The sequence below is a fragment of the Bos indicus x Bos taurus genome, chromosome 5, assembly GCF_003369695.1.
Source record: "Bos indicus x Bos taurus breed Angus x Brahman F1 hybrid chromosome 5, Bos_hybrid_MaternalHap_v2.0, whole genome shotgun sequence".
Classification (NCBI taxonomy): domain Eukaryota; kingdom Metazoa; phylum Chordata; class Mammalia; order Artiodactyla; family Bovidae; genus Bos; species Bos indicus x Bos taurus.
Window position 1 is genome coordinate 31372358 of NC_040080.1, and position 19824 is coordinate 31392181.

General features: G+C 37.6%; 2 protein-coding genes across 4 annotated transcripts in view; one reads left to right on the top strand and one right to left on the bottom strand.

The window, feature by feature from the left end:
- Nucleotides 1-19824, bottom strand: part of SLCO1A2 (solute carrier organic anion transporter family member 1A2) — a 109237-nt gene that overhangs the window by 71622 nt on the left and 17791 nt on the right. The window contains exon 1 of one of the 3 annotated variants that reach the window (XM_027541484.1): nucleotides 3171-3251. The exons of the other annotated variants lie outside the window; for them this stretch is intronic. The gene's annotated coding sequence lies outside the window, so the exon portion shown is untranslated. Of the gene's footprint in view, nucleotides 1-3170; nucleotides 3252-19824 lie in introns of those variants that run through there. 3 annotated transcript variants of the gene reach the window in all.
- IAPP (islet amyloid polypeptide) lies at nucleotides 13158-19045 on the top strand. The gene is made up of 2 exons (XM_027541489.1): nucleotides 13158-13385; nucleotides 18545-19045. Exons 1-2 carry the CDS (start codon nucleotides 13300-13302, stop codon nucleotides 18732-18734), a joined length of 276 nt encoding a protein of 91 aa, XP_027397290.1. The 5' UTR covers nucleotides 13158-13299; the 3' UTR covers nucleotides 18735-19045.

The following is a 19824-nucleotide window of genomic DNA, read 5'->3' on the forward strand; positions in this document are numbered from 1 at the left end:
CTTAAGGATGTTATTATGGCTGTGTATGTGTCCAAAACCATCACTCACTGTCAAGGAGTCCTTCATGGCTGCCCACAGGTACACACTCCTTTTTGTCTCCTCATCTGTTGTTTACACTTTAACACTCTGTTGTGGTGGGTCTCTGAGTCTGAACATATACTTTCAGAATACATAGATGTTGGCTCTTCTACCCAAAGCCAAAAGCATAGTGCAACAAATATCTTCAATCCATTTATGCTGAAACACATTAAAATAGAAATGCTCTTTCTCTGTTTCTCTACATGTTTGGTTGGTTCATTGGTTGTTTCCATGGGAGTGGAAATGAGAGGAGTATGGGTAGATGTGGGCAAAACTATCTCAGTGAGCTTGGCGATTTTGTCAACCAATTAATTTACACTTAAAGGGAAACAGCTAATCTTTAAAGGAATTTTTGGCATACAATATTAAACTTTTTAGGAGTGAATATAAAATAGCTAGATTTCAACTTTAATCACATGCTACTTCTCTGAGCAGTACTACAACTTAATCACAGGGTGTTCCTGTTAGGTTATTATAAGATTTGCTTAAAGAATCATATCCAAATCAGAGTTCTTATGATTATGCACATTATCACTTAAAACTCATCTCTATAATTATGGTTAGATAGCATCACCAACTCAATGGACATGAATTTGAGTAAACTCTGGGAGATTAGTGAAGGTCAGGGGAGCCTGGCATACAGTCCATGATGTAGCAAAGAGTGGGCCACAACTTAGCAACTAAACAACTGTAATTATATCCAGCCGCAGCATTCACAACCAGAACAACAACAAAAATGACTATTTAAAACCAGTTAATTTTTATCACATATCTACTTAGTTTGGAAGTTACTTAGCATTAGATTGAATTGTAATAAAACTCAAATACAAGCAACATAAAGTAATATTATTTGTAAAGTGTTCCTAAATATAAAACAAAAAATGTAACTAAGGCTCCAAAGAGCTAATAATCTCTTGAACCAAAATGAACAGTAATATTGTACAGAGGGAAACAAGGTTAGTCTTAAAGCTTCTACAATCTGGATGGTTCCACAGCCTCTTTCTGTACTTGCCGATTGTTTCTCAGGAAAGAATAAAGTAACAACAAAAATAAAATCAAAGCTGGGTGGCTTTGGTAGGAAATAACACATGATTGCTCTGATGAATCTATAATGTTCTTTTTGTGCTCCCTTTCCATTTAGCTCATACTTGAAAATCTCTAAACAACCTGGCTCCTTCCCAGAGGTTTGCATCGGTCCCAGCTTCCATGCTGTCAGACCTGAAGGAGGGCAGGGTGCAGGACCCAGGGGCTGCAGGACTATGTGACGTCTCTCTAGGAATCAAAGGGACAGTGCTGAAAAGTCAGTAGAGAGGGGTAAGCCAGGCTAATGGTCATTCCCACTGGATCATTCTGTCATTTGTAAGCACCTCTTCTCAGAAGGCCCGTTATCTTGTGGCTTTAGTAAAGTTATATTTTAACTTAACCTTTACAGTGGGTGCCTCCATGCTTCACCAAACTCCCACCCAAGCACTCCTCTCAAGTCTTTTGATCACACAATGCCTTGTCTAACCTGTTGAATTTTTTCTTAGATTGAAGAAGTAGGAATGAAGAATAAATCACGAATGACTAAAACTTTTCTCCAGCTTCCCCTTCAGTAACCCTGTGAGCTGACTGCATGAACAAGATAGCATCTGAAGAAAGAGTCCAAGTCAACAAACCTGCACACAGTGGGAGATAGTGAAGAATCTGACCTTCTCCTTCAATGATTAACTAAGACTATCTAATCTTTTTTCCCTTAAAAAATTTCATGGCCAAGCAGAATCTTTGAAGTTGGTTCTGCGCTCAGCAGTAAAGAGCCACTGCATCTGCCTGCAATGCAGGAGACACGGGTTATCTCCCTGGGTCAAGAATATTCCCTGGAGAAGGAAATGGTAACTCACTCCAGTATTCTTGCCTGGAGAATCCCATGGACGGAGGAGCCTGGCAGGCTACAGTCCACGGGTCACAAAAAGTCAGACACGATTGAGCATGAGCACTGGGACACAAGTTTGCCTTCTCCCCAGGTTGCTAGCCTCCTGAGTAAAATAACCTTTCGTTTTCATGACAAATAGATAGGGAAACAGTAACAGACTTTGTTTTGGGGGCGGGGGGGGGGCTCCAAAATCACTGCAGATAGTGACTCCAGCCATGAAATTAAAGACGCTTGCTCCTTGGAAGAAAAACTATGACAAACCTAGAAAACATATTAAAAAGCAGAGACATTACTTTACTGACAAATGTCCATATAGTCAAAGTTATGGTTTTTCCAGTAGTCATGTATGGATATGAGAGTTGAACCATAAAGAATCCTGAGCCCCGAAGAATTCATGCTTTTGAGCTGTGGTGTTGAAGAAGACTCTTGAGAGTCCCATGGACTGCAAGGAGATCCAACCAGTCAGTCATAAAGGAGATTAGTCCTGAATATTCATTGGAAGGACTGCTGACGAAGCTGAAGCTCCAATACTTTGGCCACCTGATGCGAAGAACTGACTCATTGAAAAAGACCCTGAATCTGGGAAAGATTAGAGGCAGGAGGGGATGGGGACGACAGAGGACAAAATGGCTGGATGGCATCACTGACTCAATGGACATGAGTTTGAGCAAGCTCCAGGAGATAGTTAAGGACAGGAAAGGCTGGCGTGCTGCAGTCCAAGGGTCATAAAGAGTCAGACACAACTGAACTCCCTTTTTCGACCAACACTCATCTCTTGAATATTGGCTTCCTAGCTGAAAACAGCTGAAGCTCCGTTTGGTAACAATGTGACAGTGAAAACAGAGACTCAAATTTCCCTCCTCTCAAATTCCAGTCTTAGCTATACAAATGAACTCCTTTACGGCTGTATAACTGTCCCAGGTGTGGCAGCTTTGCTGTGTGATGAGTGGAGGTTAGACTCTTCCCCTTGCCACTTTCTAAGGTGAACCTGAAAAAGCTATTCACTCTCTCTAAAGATTCAAATGCTCATCTGTGAAAGCTATCGTTCTCTACTTCACAGGGCTGTCTGAAGATGAAGTTACGTATTGGACAAACATGTTGGAACACGATGCTTGACTCAAAACAGTTTCTAAAAGACACGCATTTCTAGTGGCTACTTCCCTCTTCCCCATGGACTCACCTCTCCATTATGCTCATGACCTCATGGCCTCCCAGTTCTTCGGGGACATGATACCAACAATTACCTTTTCTCTCTCCTGTCTCACCACACTCTCCTTTCCTGATGAAAAGTTGATAAACATTCATTGAATATGTAGTTAGGAAGTGCCAGGCATTTTTTTACATGTTATCTTAACCTAACCCTGACCTCTCCTGGAGCTATCAGTCTGTCTCTCTTCCCTTTATGATGAATCCTCTCTGCCATGAGGCTACAGTAAGGGAATCCATATAAAGGACTATAACTGGGGTGTACTCAGTGCTTGGTTTGGACAGGCATAGAGTAATGGGATAGCATGACAGTCCTGAAATGTTACTGATATAGATCAATGACAGTCCTGAAATGTTACTGATATAGATCAATGGATCTTAACATATTGAGAATCAAGTGTTTTTTAAGACTCTGATAGAGGGAAATGGCCTCTATTTTCTCAAAAATGTGAATTTGAACATGCAATCTAAATTTCAAGCACAGTATCTAGACAACCTCCTTTATACAAGACAAGATTCAGGAACTAGACTAAATCTGAATCCCAGTTCTATCACTAAATCCCTCTCTAGTCTAAAAGAGGCCGAGGGTTGGGGGGGGGGGGGGGGGGGAGGGCAGGGCAGGGAGGGCATATGTGTAAGGATTAAACAAGATAATATATATATAATGCTTGGAACAATGTCTGATAAATTAGGCACTGAAGAATATATTTCATTATTAATATGACAGAACCAAGCCCAAACATATCTATTACATCAAGAAATACATAGGCTTAACTTGCTTATTAAAGCAAAGATATTTTTCCAGGTAATTCATGAAACAAATCTCAATATAGACTGTGTATAAAAGACACGCTAAATACAAAGAGTAAAATTAAAGAATGAGCAATGATATTCCTAAACATATGGAAAAAAAGAAAAGAGAGAGAAAAAAAAAGCAAAAGTCATGATCATAGTATCTGACAAGATAAAATTCAGAGTTAAGTGCAGTATACAAGACATTGAATGGTACTTTAAAGGTACTAAGGAGAACAATTTAAAGTGAAAACACAAGTGTTACACATTTTTATGCACCCAGTGGAAGTAAGGCAATTTCATAAAACAGAAAATGCAGGAGGTGCAAAGATAAACAGGTAGAGGGCATTCAAGTAATAAGAATTCATGTCTCTCCCCAGTCCAAGGTAGATCAAGATGAAAAGCTTAAGAAAGGATTTAGAAGACTGAAATAATGTTTTCAATAAAGGAGATGGTATGGATATATATTGAATTTTATACCTGAACTGAAAATATGACTCTTTCTATGTGCTTACGGAAGTTCTATTAAAACTAATCATGTATTAGATCACAAAAAAATTTAATAAAGTCTAAAATATAAGTAGCACAGAAAACATTGCTTGACCACAAAATAATAAAAGAACCCCATGAATGTATGAAAAGGCAAAAAGATAGGACACTGAAAGATAAACTCCCCAGGTCAGTAGGTGCCCAATATGCTGCTGGATATCAGTGGACAAATAACTCCAGAAAGAATAAAGAGACAGAACCAAAGAAAAACAGCATCCAGTTTTGGATGTAACTGATGACAGAAGCAAAGTCCAATGTTGTAAAGAGCAATATTGCATAGGAACCTGGAATGTTAGGTCCATGAATCAATGGAAATTGGCAATGGTCAAACAGGAGATGGCAAGAGTGAACGTCAACATTTTAGGAATCAGCAAACTAAAATGGACTGGAATGGGTGAATTTAACTCAGATGACCATTATATCTACTACTGTGGGCAGGAATCCCTCAGAAGAAATGGAGTAGCCATCATGGTCAACAAAAGAGTCCAAAATGCAGTACTTGGATGCAGTCTCAAAAATGACACAATGATCTCTGTTCGTCTCCAAGGCAAATCATTCAATATCACAGTAGTCCAAGTCTATGCCCCAACCAGTAACGCTGAAGAAGCTGAAGTTGAATGGTTCTATGAAGACCTTACAAGACCTTCTAGAACTAACACCCCCCCAAAAAAGATGTCCTTTTCATTATAGGGAACTGGAATACAAAAGTAGGAAGTTAAGAAACACTTGGAGTAACAGGCAAATTTGGCCTTGGAGTATAGAATGAAGCAGGGCAAAGGCTAATAGAGTTTTGCCAAGAGAATGCACTGGTGATAGCAAACACCCTCTTCCAACAGAACAAGAGAAGACTCTACACATGGACATCACCAGATCAGAACATCCAACAGAACAAGAGAAGACTCTACACATGGACATCACCAGGTGGTCAATACCAAAATCAGATCGATTTTATTCTTTGCACCAAAATCAGATTGATTTTATTCTTTGCAGCCAAAGATGGAGAAGCTCTATACAGTCAGCAAAAACAAGACTGGGAGCTGACTATGTATCAGATCATGAACACATTATTGCCAAATTCAGACTTAAACTGAAGAAAATAGGGAAAACCACTAGACCATTCAGGTATGACCTAAATTAAAGCCTTTACAATTATACAGTGGAAGTGACAAATAGATTAAAGGAATTAGATCTGATAAGAGTGCCTGAAGAACTATGGACAGGGGTTCATGACACCATACAGGAGGCAGGGGTCAAGACCATTCCCAAGAAAAAGAAATGCAGAAAAGCAAAATGGTTGTCTGAGGATGACTTACAAATAGCTGTGAAAAGAAGAGAAGCAAAAGGCTAAGGATAAAAGAAAAGATATACCTATTTGAATGCAGAGTTCCAAAAAATAGCAAGGAGAGATAAGAAAGCCTTCCTCAGTGATCATTGCAAAGAAATAGAGGAAAACAATAGAATGGGAAAGACTAGAGATCTCTTCAAGAAAATTAGAGATACCAAGGGAACATTTCATGCAAAGAAGAGCACAATAAAGGACAGAAGTGATATGGACTTAACAGAAGCAGAAGATATAAAGAAGAGGTGGCAAGAATACACAGAAAATCTATACAAAAAAGATCTTCATGACTCAGATAACCATGATGGTGTGATCACTCACCTAGAGCCAAACATCCTGGAATGTGAATGCGTCTTAGGAAGCATGGGCTTCCAAGTGGGCCTTAGGAAGCATCACTACGAACAAAGCTAGTAGAGGTGATGGAATTCCAGTTGAGCCATTCCAAATCCTAAAGATGATGCTGTGAAAGTGCTGCACTCATTATGCCAGCAAATTTGGAAAACTCAGCAGTGGCCACAGGACTGGAAAAGGTCAGTTTTCATTCCAACCCTAAGAAAGGCAATGCCAAAGAATGCTCAAACTACCACACAATTGCACTCATCTCACATGCTAGTAAAGTAATGCTCAAAATTCTCCAAGCCAGACTTCAACAGTACATGAACAGTGAACTTCCAGATGTTCAAGCTGGTTTTAGAGAAGGCAGAGGAACCAGAGATCAAATGGCCAACATCCGTTGGATCACCAAAAAAGCAAGAGAGTTCCAGGAAAATATCTACTTCTGCTTTATTGACTATGCCAAAGCCTTTGACTGTGTGGATCACAATAAACTGTGGAAAATTCTGAAAGAGATGGCAATAACAGACCACCTGACTTGTCTCTTGAGAAACCTATATGCAGGTCAGGAAGCAGCAGTTAGAACTGGACATGGAACAACAGTCTGGGGCCAAATAGGGAAAGGAGTACATCAAGGCTGTATATCATCACCCTGCTTATTTAACTTATATGGAGAGTACATCATGCAAAATGCTGGGCTGGATGAAGCACAAGCTGGAATCAACATTGTCAGGAGAAATATCAATAACCTCAGATATGCAGATGACACCACCCTTATGGCAGAAAGTAAAGAACTAAAGAGCCACTTGATGAAAGTGAACAAGGAGAGTGAAAAAGTTGGCTTAAAGTTCAACATTCAGAAAACTAAGATCATGGCATCCGGTTCCATCACTTCATGGCAAATAGATGGGGGAACAGTGGAAACAGTGGCAGACTTTATTTTTTTCAGGCTCCAAAATCATTGCAGATGGTGACTACACCATGAAATTAAAAGATGCTTACTCCTTGGAAGGAAAGTTATGACCAACCTAGATAGCATATTAAAAGCAGAGATGTTACTTTGCCAACAAAGGTCCATCTAGTCAAGGCTATGGTTTTTCCAGTAGTCATGTATGGACCTGAGATTTTGACTATAAAGAAAGCTGAGCACCAAAGAATTGATGCTTTTGAACTGTGGTGCTGGAGAAGACTTCTGAGAGTCCCTTGGACTGCAAGGAGATCCAACCAGTCCATCCTAAAGGAGATCAGTCCTGAGTGTTCACTGGAAGGACTGATGTTGAAGCTGAAATTTCAATATTTTGGCCACCTGATGTGAAAAGCTGACTCATTTGAAAAGACCCTGAAGTTGGGAAAGATTGAAGGCAGGAGGAGAAGGGGACAACAGAGGATGAGATGGTTGGATGGCATCACAGACTCAATGGACATGAGTTTGAGTAAACTCTAGGAGTTGGTGATGGACAGGGAGACCTGGCGTGCTGCAATCCATGGGGTCGCAAAGAGTCCAACATGACTGAGCGACTGAACTGAACTGTACTGAATCCTTTGTTGTTGTTTAGTTGCTCAGCCATGTCCAACTCTGCCACCCCATGGACTGCAGCATGCCAGGCTTCCCTGTCCTTCACCATTTCCTGCAGCTTGCTCAGTCTCATGTCCATTGAGCTGGTGATACCATCCAACATCTCATCCTCCACTGCCCGCTTCTCCTCCTGCCCTCAATATTTCCCAATATCAAGGTCTTTTCCAATGAGTCAGCTCTTTGCATCAGGTGGCCAAAGTATTGGAGCTTCAGCTTTTGTATCAGTCCTTCAGATGAACATTCAAGTTTAATTTCCCTTAGGATTGACTGGTTTGATCCCCTTGCTGTCCAAGGAACTCTCAAGGGTCTTCTCCAGCACCACAGTTCAAGGGCATCAGTTCGTCAGTGCTCAGCCTTTTTTACTGTCCAGCTCTCACATTTATACATGACTACTGGAAAAAACCATAGCTTTGAGTATATGAACCTTTGTAGGCAAAGTAATGTCTCTGCTTTTTAATACTCTGTCTAGGTTTGTCATTGCTTTTCTTCCAAGGAGCAAGACTAATCCTTGCATCTCCTTATAACTAGAAAAGCACTAAATCCCTTCACGGTGACATCAGCTCCTCATCGTGATTCTGTTTAACTCCCCCTTCACCAAAGTCATATATATTGACCTTCCCCCACTACATCTTTGGAGCAGTTTCTCAGAGGTATTTGAGGTGCTGCTTTCTGGGGTTGCAGTCCTCATTTTGCCCTCAAGTATAACTCAACTCACAACTCTCACGTTGTGCATCTTTTTTAGTCAACAAGCAGGATAACATAAGTATCATTTGAGACTGTTTGGTGGCTGAAGTGGTACAGAGTCTGCCTGCAATGTAGGAGATGTGGGTTCGATATGTGGGTCAGAAAGATCTCCTGGAGAAGAAAATGGCAATCTACTTCAGTGTTCTTGTCTGGGAAATTCCACGGACAGAGGAACCTGCCACACTATTATTCATGGGGTTGCAAAGAGTTGGACATGATTGAGCGACTAAATAACAACCATCTTTACACTCTGTGTGGCAATCTGTTAACAAGATAGTTTTAAAACTATATAGCAACATAAAAAATGTTTAGATAAAAGTAAGTCATAACCTAGTACTCTAACACAGAAACTTTTGTTCTATTTTCATAAGCAAATATTGTATATAAGAACAATTTTGTATCTTTTATTTTATTTATCACTAATTTGTATCTTTCAGTGTTGGATTCCTTTTAAATTTTTTATAATCAGAAAGATAATCAGTAAGTAAGACATCTTGAAAATTAAAAATATATGATTGTCAAAGTTTTTTAAATTGTGAGCACACACAAATTTGGTCAAAATAGAAATTATTTTTAAAGACATTTTAAAAATCTTTTACTTTTTAAAAATGTTATACAAAGCCCATGCATTCATATTATCCTCACCTGGCATTCATCTTTGTGCTCAATTATCCCTCATTTGTTCCCCATACCTGATCCTTTCCACATCATGCATGACTGCAAATGTGACTTGTATTTGTTTATTTCTCTAACTCTTCTTAAGACTAAGACTTCATCATCTCTCATCCGGAATACCGCCTAGTCTCCCCACAGATGTTCTGTTTTCACTCTTGCCACCGTCTGAGCCATTCCATACACAGCAGTCAGGCTGGTGTTTTAAAGATGAAGAACAAAGCAAGTCACAACCCTGCTTGGACCCCTTCAATAGCTTCAGATTGCTCTCTGAATAAATCCAAGTCTTAAACTCAGCCTCTGAGCCCTGCATCTTCAAGCTCCTACTATGTCTTCAGCATCATCTTTCCACCCCTTGCTCATCCTTCCGTTGGATTTGCACATGCTGCTTCTCTTTCTCCCCACACTGTCTTCTTGGTTCTGTCTCATGGTTTAGGATTCAACTTAAATGCTGCCATTTTTCTCTCACCACCATATCCATTCTCTCCACAGTACTTATCATTTGTAATTGCATATATACTTATTCACTTGCTTGTCTTTGTTTCCTCCCCAGGCTCTAAGCTACATGAGACCAGGACCTTCACTTTGCTAGAAGATTCCCTTTCACAGAACAGGCCCTTGATCAATCCTGACTGAATCAATGAATGAGTGGAATGTACAGAAGGACAGTTTTCCTCAAAAGCTTGCAGATAGCCACAGAAGAGATCTGTTTTTCAACTCATGTTCTGATTGAGTAGATCTGGGATCTGGCCTGAGATTCGGTGTTTCTGACAAGCTCTTGGGTGATGTCAAAGCTGCCAGTACCTTATTCATATTTTGACTAGCAAGGTCAGAGGGATTATAAAGATGAGTGATGGTGGTGTTTGTCCTTATGATTTGGTAAAGAAGTTGCCTCAGAAAAATGATCTAAAACACCACTGCTGCTGCTAAGTCGCTTCAGTCGTGTCTGACTCAGTGTGACCCCATAGACGGCAGCCCACCAGGCTCCCCTGTCCCTGGGATTCTCCAGGCAAGAACACTGGAGTGGGTTGCCATTTCCTTCTCCAGTGCGTGAAAGTGAAGTCGCTCAGTCGTGTCCGACTCTAGCGACCGCATGGACTGCAGCCCACCAGGCTCCTCCGTCCTTGGGATTTTCCAGGCAAGAGAACTGGAGTGGGGTGCCATTGCCTTCTCTGCTAAAACACCACAACTATCATGAATTTCCTTGGTACAGGAAACCTGTAAGACCTGAAACTGTTTGAAATTGGTGTCAATGTTGACCTTACCCCGAAAGTACACAAAACCAACATAAAGAAATGTCTAGCAATAATAAAATCATTCAGAGTTACAATAAACAAAAAATTTACAAGAAGCAATTGGTAATTCAGTCTATAGGGATAGAGATGCTTTTTTCATAAAGCAATAAATATCATGGGACAGACAGATGGGAATTTGAATTTCATTTTGCCCTTGAGTAGTTGTGCAACCTTAAGTAATTTATATTCTCTGAATCTCAGTCTCATCACTTATCAATCAGGGCAAATGATATCCACCTTAGAGGTGAGCAGATGAAGTGGGTCTCTCATATCAGTTAAATAACTGTGCCTGGTAGTCCTTATTAGGCTCCTGTTCCTTTCTTAGGTAGAACATTTTCCTTATAACATTAATTTCCCAGGGGGAGAGAGAATCAATTTTTGAGTGTATGTTTGGCACATTTATCATCTCAGAGGGGGAAAAAAATTAGGAAAACAAATAACTATGTAGGTTAAAAACAAGCATTTTGGTTTAAATGAACACTACAATGTGAATTAGAAAAAGCAAAGATCTGGTCCAGGATTCAACACAAACTAAATGTGAGACATTAGACATATTATTTGACACCCTGTGCATACATGCGTGCTCAGTTGCATCCAACTCTTTGTGACCCCACCGATTGCAGCCCACAGTCCATGTCCATGGAATTTTCCACGAATACTAGGGTGGGTTACCATGTTCCGCTCCAGTGGATCTTCCTGACACAGGGATCAAACCCACGTGTCCTGAGTCTCCTGCATTGGCATGTAGACTCTACCACTGTTCCATCTGAGAATCTCCCAAAGGTTCTAGTAAGGAATTGGTAAACAGAGGTGATTAAAAATATCAACAAATATGTTTATTTGCAAAAAATGAAACCAGGGACATTGAAGCATCTACTTGAATTCAAATAACCCCAAGGGCTTAATTCCATGAATATTCAATAGTATATTGAGGTATAAAGGCAAGGTATATAGAAAAAAAACAGAAGAGAATTGAAAGCCATTTATAATGAAGCAGGAGGGTTTGAAGCATAAAAGCAATCATTTCCAATATACAAATTCATTTGTCAGCATTTAAATAGAGACAGATAACTTCACAACTCTAGTCAAGCAGTTTTTTCACTCACTTTTTTCATTATTACATAGAAATAATTACTTTAAAAGATTTATTTTTTATTTTCTCCAAATTGTTCCTGTTTTCTGTATTTCTAAGACATATTTAAGTTAATATTCTAAGTTATGACAACTTAAGAACATATATAACAACTAAAATTCTGACTGTCAGTGAAAATTGGCATGTCTGTATAATCTAGAAAAGACGGAAGTTCTCCAAATAAACTTTAAGTTCTCGGATTTCATATATTTCTTTAAAACTGAGTAATATAGTTTGAGGGTGTTTATGAAGATCTTCGGAGAAGGCAATGGCACCCCACTCCAGCACTCTTGCCTGGAAAATCCCATGGAAGGAGAAGCCTGGTGGGCTACAGTCCATGGGGTCTCGAAGAGTCGGACATGACTGAGCGACTTTACTTTCACTTTTCATTTTCATGTATTGGAGAAGGAAACGGCAACTCACTCCAGTGTTCTTGCCTGGAGAATCCCAGGGACAGGGGAGCCTGGTGGGCTGCTGTCTATGGGGTCACACAGAGTCGGACATGACTGACACAACTTAGCAGCAGCAGCATGAAGATCTTAGGAGGAGAGAAACCGTTTTCCAATCTTTGTTCTAGTTACCAATGAATCTGAAATTTCAGGGTTTTTTTTTTTTTAATTCTGAAAGGGAATGTAAAAATCACATGATTTAGAAGACTAATGATTTCCTGTAAGAAGATAACTAATGTATTTTACAAAGTGTACACAATGATTTTGGGCTTCCCAAGCGGCACAGTGGCAAAGTATCTGCTTGCCAATGTGGAAGACAGAAAGAGATGGGGGTTCAATCCCTAGGTCTGGAAGATCCCCTGGAGAAGGAAATGGCAACCCATTCCAGTATTCTTGCCTGGAAAATTGCATGGAAGAGAAGCCTGTTGGGCTACAGTCCACGGGGTTGCAAAGAGTCAGACACGACTGAACATGCCACACATACTACTAGAAACTTCTCTTTAATCCTTGAAAATTCACTCTGGTATTTTACAAAGATGGCAAATTCAAACTTCTGCTGTGTGTGACTTACCATTAACTCCACCAAGATGCTTTGTATCTGCTAGGTTAACATTCACTAATGTGTTAGTATAATAATGACCCACCTGCTATTCCTATCTATAAGGCTCTTTCTCTCTGTAAGAATGGAAATTAATGACAGAGTCTCTCTGAACTGTCTCATGTCAGAGCTAGAAAAGCTGTGAAGGGTATATATGAGCTGGACTACTGGCTAGCAGGTTGGGGGGTAAATGCTCCAGTGGATGCAAGCTTGGGGTTTTTCATGAAGCTTCCTTGCTAACAAAGGCATTTTCTGATATTGCTAACACTGAGACATTAAAAGGTAAGGAATTTTCTGTGTCTAGCATACTATTATTTATTTAGCATTAGAACAAATTTGGGATTAAATGTATGGCTTATTTCAAAGGAAGACTAAAGAGATAATGTATAATGATATCAATTTTCTAGATTGTTTTTAGAAGGAAACTGGGTAAAGGAAAATTTTGAAAATATTTGAAAATTGCATGAGCAGTCTGAACCATATCAATAAAATTATGATCCTTGGAAATTATGTTTTTAAAAGATTTTTTAAAGTAGGCTCTAGTTTAATATGTCATTAAACAAAGCTACAATAGATTTCTTTATTTTAGAGCTGAATTATTCTTTTCAGAAAATTTGAGAAGCAATGGGTATTTTGAAGCTGCCGGTGGTTCTCATTGTGCTCTGTGTTGCATTAAACCATCTGGAAGGTGGTGGTAAACCCACTGAAAGGTTAGTAACTTGAAAATCCTAGTTTCTTTTGAAAGTATGAAAAAATTATAATCAAATACTGCTATGTAATTAACGGCCCTTGTGCCATTAGATTTCTAAGTCATATTTAAGAATAGTACATTAAGATTTTCCACTGTTTCTTAAATTCTATGTTCTTTAAAGAATAAAGTCAGTCTGATAAATCTCTCTGATGAAATTTCTGACAGACAGGAATGGACAGTTTCAGCTTTGTCAAGAAATACGCTATTGGAACTTAAAGGAGCAGAACCAGAACATGAAGCAAGAAAACCCAAAAGGTAGTAACTTCTACTATACTAATCCAATTCTCAAGCAAACTAGGAGAAACTCAAAGTATATATTTTATATGAGGTGGAATTTTGCTGTGTGCTTATATAGACATTTTTCTCAACTCTGGCAATATCCTGAACTTTCACGTCTCTTTCTGGAAATCTAAGTAGGAAATAATCAAGTGGCAAATTAAATCTGGTAAGAAGTTAAATTTAGAAGATCCAGTTAAAAAGACATTAGTCCATAGGGGATTCTTTCTATATTGCTAACTGCTCTGTTAATGAAACAGAATTATAATTAAAATACTATTCTTCATGAGACTATTTCCAATATTTCTGTAAATATATTTCCAATATTCTGTAAATATAAAATAATATTTCTTGAAAATGTTTTCAGTAAGTAGCATGTACATCAGGATTTTTTTTTTTAAGCTTATTTTGAAAGGTGTCATTTTATTTGAATGGCAATTTTAAGGAATTTTAAAAACTGTGAAGGGTGAAAATGTTTGCAGTATTTACAACTTTCAAGTGGAAAGCCTTTAAAACTGTTATTATCCATTTATTAAAAGAGGCTTAAGTCCATAGGTATACATATATCCCCTCCTTTTTGAAACTCCCTCCCATCTCCTTCCCCATCCCATCCTCTAGGCTGATTCATGCTGAGGTTTGACAGAAAACAGCAAAATTCTGTAAAGCAATTATCCTCCAGTAAAAAATAAATTTATTTTAAAATGCTATATTTAAAAAGTCTTAAGTCCAAATTCATGCATATGTCATAAATAATATGAAAATTTGCTTGTGTCTAAATTGGTTTTGACTCCATATGGTTTTATAAAACTGAATTTAAAAAAAAAAACTGAATTTAAACTCTCTTGAAGACCAAGGAGAATAAGTTTACTCATGAAAAATCTTTTCTTTAAGTCATATTAGAACTCATCTCATAGAATTATCAGCATTTTGTCTATTCCCCTTCTGGGTGTGTTTTGTTGAGGTGGAGGTCCTTTGGTGATACATAAAGGTTGCTAAATCACATACGTGTAATAGATAGTACACATAGATTTTTCTTTTTCTTTCATTTCAAAGCTTACCTAGTTTACAGGACATTCTTCTCAGAACTGACTGTAATGTTCAATTGGTTTTCTCCTGGATAAAAACAACTTTAAACCTGCCATGAAGTTTCTGGTAAACTAGCAGAACATTTGAACAATGACAGAAAAATGAGTGATATTATGTAGTATTTCTGTCTATATCTTGATCTTTTCTTTCATTAGATATATTCATCTGCTAACTATTTTTACCCAGTATGTTTTTAAGGAAATTCATTAATTATGAGGTGAATTTCACTGAGAAATAGAATAACACATAATGTTATTTATTAACAATTATATTTTCATGCTGGTCTCACAACCTTTTTGAATTACTAGAAATATTTATAAAACATTCATCAATTACTTTTCAGGAAATTGAATTTCCTGGAATCAGTATATTTGGTCAGTTTTTTGAAGAGAGAGGAAGAATTTAACATCCTGAGCCATTCAACCATATAATATTCTATAAAGCTCATAAAAAGCTGAGAAAGCCTATGTAGAAAATATCTCAAACTTTGAACACCTTTAAAAAATAAAGCTGATGAAGATTTATTCTTCAATATTGTTTTTTCACAAAAATCAGTCATCTCATCTGAGATCTTTTTCAACTTTTATACCTGCATGGGACGGGATTAAGAAGTAACAGACTTTACAGACTGTACCAAAACATGGTTATGTTACTTGACACTCATGAGTGAGGCAGAAGGATCCCACACTTGCCCACCAACTTTTTAAGACTCAGTTGTAAATAAGGTTCAGTGGTATCTGCCTGGCAGATAGTAAGAGAGCAACCAAAAGTATAATTACATGAGTTTCAAGCTAGAGTCACTGAACTCACACACCTCCACAGACAACTATTAAGACCTGGGATAAGAGACCCATTTAAAAACTGTTTCAAAAGCCCCTGAAACTGAGATGTTTTTAAAGAGAGATAATTTAAGAGTTACCATCTGGCCTATAATTATCACTGTTTACATTCTCTTCTTATTGAAGTATAGTTGATTTACAATGTTGTACTAGTTTTTCATGTATGGCAAAGTGATTCCGTTATATATATACATATATAGGTATATATGTATTCTCTCTATATATTCTTTTCTTTTTTGGGTCCGTTTCCATTATCGTTTGTTACAGGATATTAAACTTATTTATGAAACAGAAACAGATTCAGACATAGAAAACAATCTTCTATTGTGAGTGAGGGATAAACTGGTTTGAGATTAGCCGATACACACTACTATATATGAAATAGATAAACAACAAAGTCCTACTGGATAGCACAGGCAACTATATTCAATATTCTATAATAAGTTCTCTTAAAACCAAGAATTTCCATGTGTGTGAATGGTCATTGCTTTAAACTAGTGTTTGTTATTAGCTGGTGGGTAGGCTGGTAGGCCATGTCTGCCTGGTAGTCAATGAGGGAAAGTACATAAAAGTTGGGGTGTTGGGCCTTTCACTAACCAACTCAGTCAACTTTCTCCATCTTAATGATAATTTAGGGTATATCCTATCAGATTTACATAAAAATTCCTGTTTGGGAAAGCAGTTTCACAAGTATGAAACCAAAAAACATAAAAGTTCTTTGTATTTCTTTAAAGTAGAATCATGACCCTCCTAGCTAACTCAAATTAGAGAATATTTTAGTTAGAATAATTTAAAATCCTATTACAAACCTTGAGACCAATTATCAAACATTCACCAATTATCACTGAGCACAAAGAGTATTTCACATTCTGTTCAAGGCATTCACCAAATATATCCTGGAAAAGAAATCCCTTTGAACCTTCTCAATTTGACCCACGTTTCTTTTATTACTTTAAATTTATTAGTTTGAAGTGTTTGGGTCAAATTCTGATTACTACTGTTTTTCAGGAAAAGTTTATCACCTTTTAGAATTGAATGTTCAGTGTGAATTGCTGGTTCAATCTTTATAGGAGCATTAAACCATTCTTTGAAAATGCACATTGGCCATGCTTACCACACATGAAAACGAAAGAGTTAAACAGATAATATGAATAAGACTGATATATAAGCCAGGTAATTAGGCTTCTGTGGGCTTCCCTCGTGGCTCAGTCGATAAAGAATCCTCCTGCAGTGTAAGAGACCTGGGTTCAATCCCTGGGTCAGGAATATCCCGTGGCGAAGGGAATGGCAACACACTCCAGTATGCTTGCCTGGAGATTCCATGGACAGAGAAGCCTCGTGGGCTACAACCCATGGGGTTGCAGAGTCAGACACGACTGAACAACTAACACACAAATTAAGCTTCTAGGTGTGTTTCCGTGCCTGAGTAATTGGTTTGTCAGCATACACTCATGCTCAATAGATACTCAGTTCATGTAATTCTGTAAGAAAAATTTTCTGTGGAGAATATCTGAGAGTATAAACCATAAAGTTTCACATGAGTTTTTAAAATATTTACTCTTAGGCTATGTCTATACAAAGATGCAGATAATGAAGTACTTCCCATACAAAATAAACACATTGAGATAAAAGCCATTGCATATTGCTTCAAATTATGTATATACACTGGCTTCTGGATATTGAGTTTTTAGCCTCCTACCAGTATCTCTCTCCCACTTTACACTTAATCAAAGTTTAACCAAGATTTTGGTTTTTACAGGAGCTGAAATTTCCCTATAACTCCTAATAATCAGCAAAAAAGCAATCATTGTGTCTATTTCCAGTACACTAAAACAAAAGATGGTACAAAAATATAGGACTGATATAAACAAATTCTCTAAATACTAAGAAGTTGATTCAAATGAATTATTTACAGTTATCATTTATGACTTATCCATAATATTATCATGCAATTTTTCCAGGTGGCTGAAGGAACATGATGAATATTAATACCATTGACACAAAAAGCCTTTTGGTTTTAACATTTAACCTATCATTAAAATTGTTGAGAATATAGGAACATAGTACATAGCAGGGACATAGTAATCTTCATGTATTTATGCTAATAGTAAGAGAATTCCCACACTACAGTAGTTAGAGTACCTGAATAGGCGGTAAATTTTATTCCCTTGAAATAATAACCTGACATTTCTCAACACTGTCAATTCAGTGAAATCAAGAAACTTAACAAAAATTAACTAACACTGCTTAATTCTTGTTTGAAAGGTATGAGAAATGAATGTATATATATATATTTAAATTCACATATTCCAGATTACATACATAATTTGCAATTCAAGACGTTTTTTAAAAATTTGGGAAATAGATTGGTGGTGGTGGTTTAGTCACTAAGTCTTATCCAACTCTTGAGACCCCACGGACTGTAGCCTGCCAGACTCCTCTATCCATGGGATTCTCCAGGCAAGAGTACTGGAGTGGATTGCCCTTTCCATCTCCAGGGGATCTTCCCAACCCAGGGATCAAACCCAGGTCTCCTGTGTTGCAGGCAGATTCTTTACCAACTGAGCTATGAGGGAAATAGATTAATCAATATTTAAAAGAATATAAGACAAAAAAAAAAAAACTTCTATTATCATTATCTGGAATATATTCTGAATTGCCAAAGAAAAAAATTATAATGGGAAATTCAACATTAACTATAACAGAGGGTTTGCTATATGATTTCTAAGCTGCATCTTCAGGGTGTCCAGAAACTCGATCAAATCATCCAAGTATTTTGCAAACCAAAACACTGAATTACTGACGTGAAGACGTTTCTTTCATTTTCATCAACATGAGATATTTGATGTCACAGAGATAGTTGTATCCAATCCTGACTCTAAGTTTCTAACCGTTCAAATTTGCTCACTGTCACCAGTCATCAGATGGAAAATCGGAAATGCGGCACTGCCACTTATGAGACTCAACGCCTGGCAAATTTTTTAGCTCCATCCAGCAACAAACTTGGCGCCATTTCCTCACCTACAAAGATGGGATCCAATACATATGGCAAGAGGAAAAAAGTTGAGATCTTAAAGACAGAACCATTGAGTTACTTGCCCATTTAGAGGTCAGTGCTCCTCTACAGCTCTTATTGCTTTAATGTATTATATAACTACTCCAGTGATTTCCTTTGTTATTTAACAGTACCTCTTCTGTTACTAGAATGAATATATGAATCTCTGCATCCCATGTTTGTTGCTAACGCATATAAAATGCCATGTTAAGAATTGCTTAAATTAATACTAATTGATTAAGATCCCATAATAAAAAGGCAGTGTCTTTAAAAATGAAATGTTCTTGCCGTAGTGTTTATTTTTAAAATACTTTTTAAAAGTTGTTTCTTTTGCCTGTAACTTTATGACCTACCTGCGTTTGATAAAATGGTTGTTGGAAACTTGATAAATTGATAAACTTGATACTTGATCATTGAAATTGGATAAACTCGATAAATTATTAGACACTAAAAATAAAGTTATGATTATAAACACTAGAAAACTAGCAATTGTAAGTATCCTTGTTAAGCAATCCTTTTTTGCATTAGATTTCTGAAATGACATAAAATGCTATTTAAAAAAATAAAAGCCTGTTGCTGACTCAGTCAAAATATTTTTTTTTAACTCTGTTTTTTATTGCATTTGCTGGTATGAAGAGTTTACTTACAAAATAAATTAAAGCCTTCTCCTGACTCAGTCAAAATACTCTTTTCTAATTCTGTTTTTTTGTTGTACTTGCTGGTACTAAGAGGTTATTTCAAAATTAAAAAAGAAATGTCTCTGTACACACTGCTATATTTAAAATGGATAACTAACAGGACCTATTGTACAGCACATGGAGCTCTGCTCAGTATTATGTGGTAGCCTGGATGGGAGGGGAGTTTGGAGGAAAACGGATACATATATATGCGTGGCTGAGTCCCTTCGCTGTTCCCCTGAAACTGTCACAACACTGTTAATCGGCTATACCCCAAAACAAAATTAAAAGTTTAAAAATAAATAAATAAGACAAATAAAAAAAACAATGTCCCTAAGAGTTTTATTGTCTGCTATTATCAGATCAGATCAGTCACTCAGTCGTGTCCGAATCTTTGCGACCCCATGAATCGCAGCACGCCAGGCCTCCCTGCCCATCACCAACTCCCAGAGTTCACTCAGACTC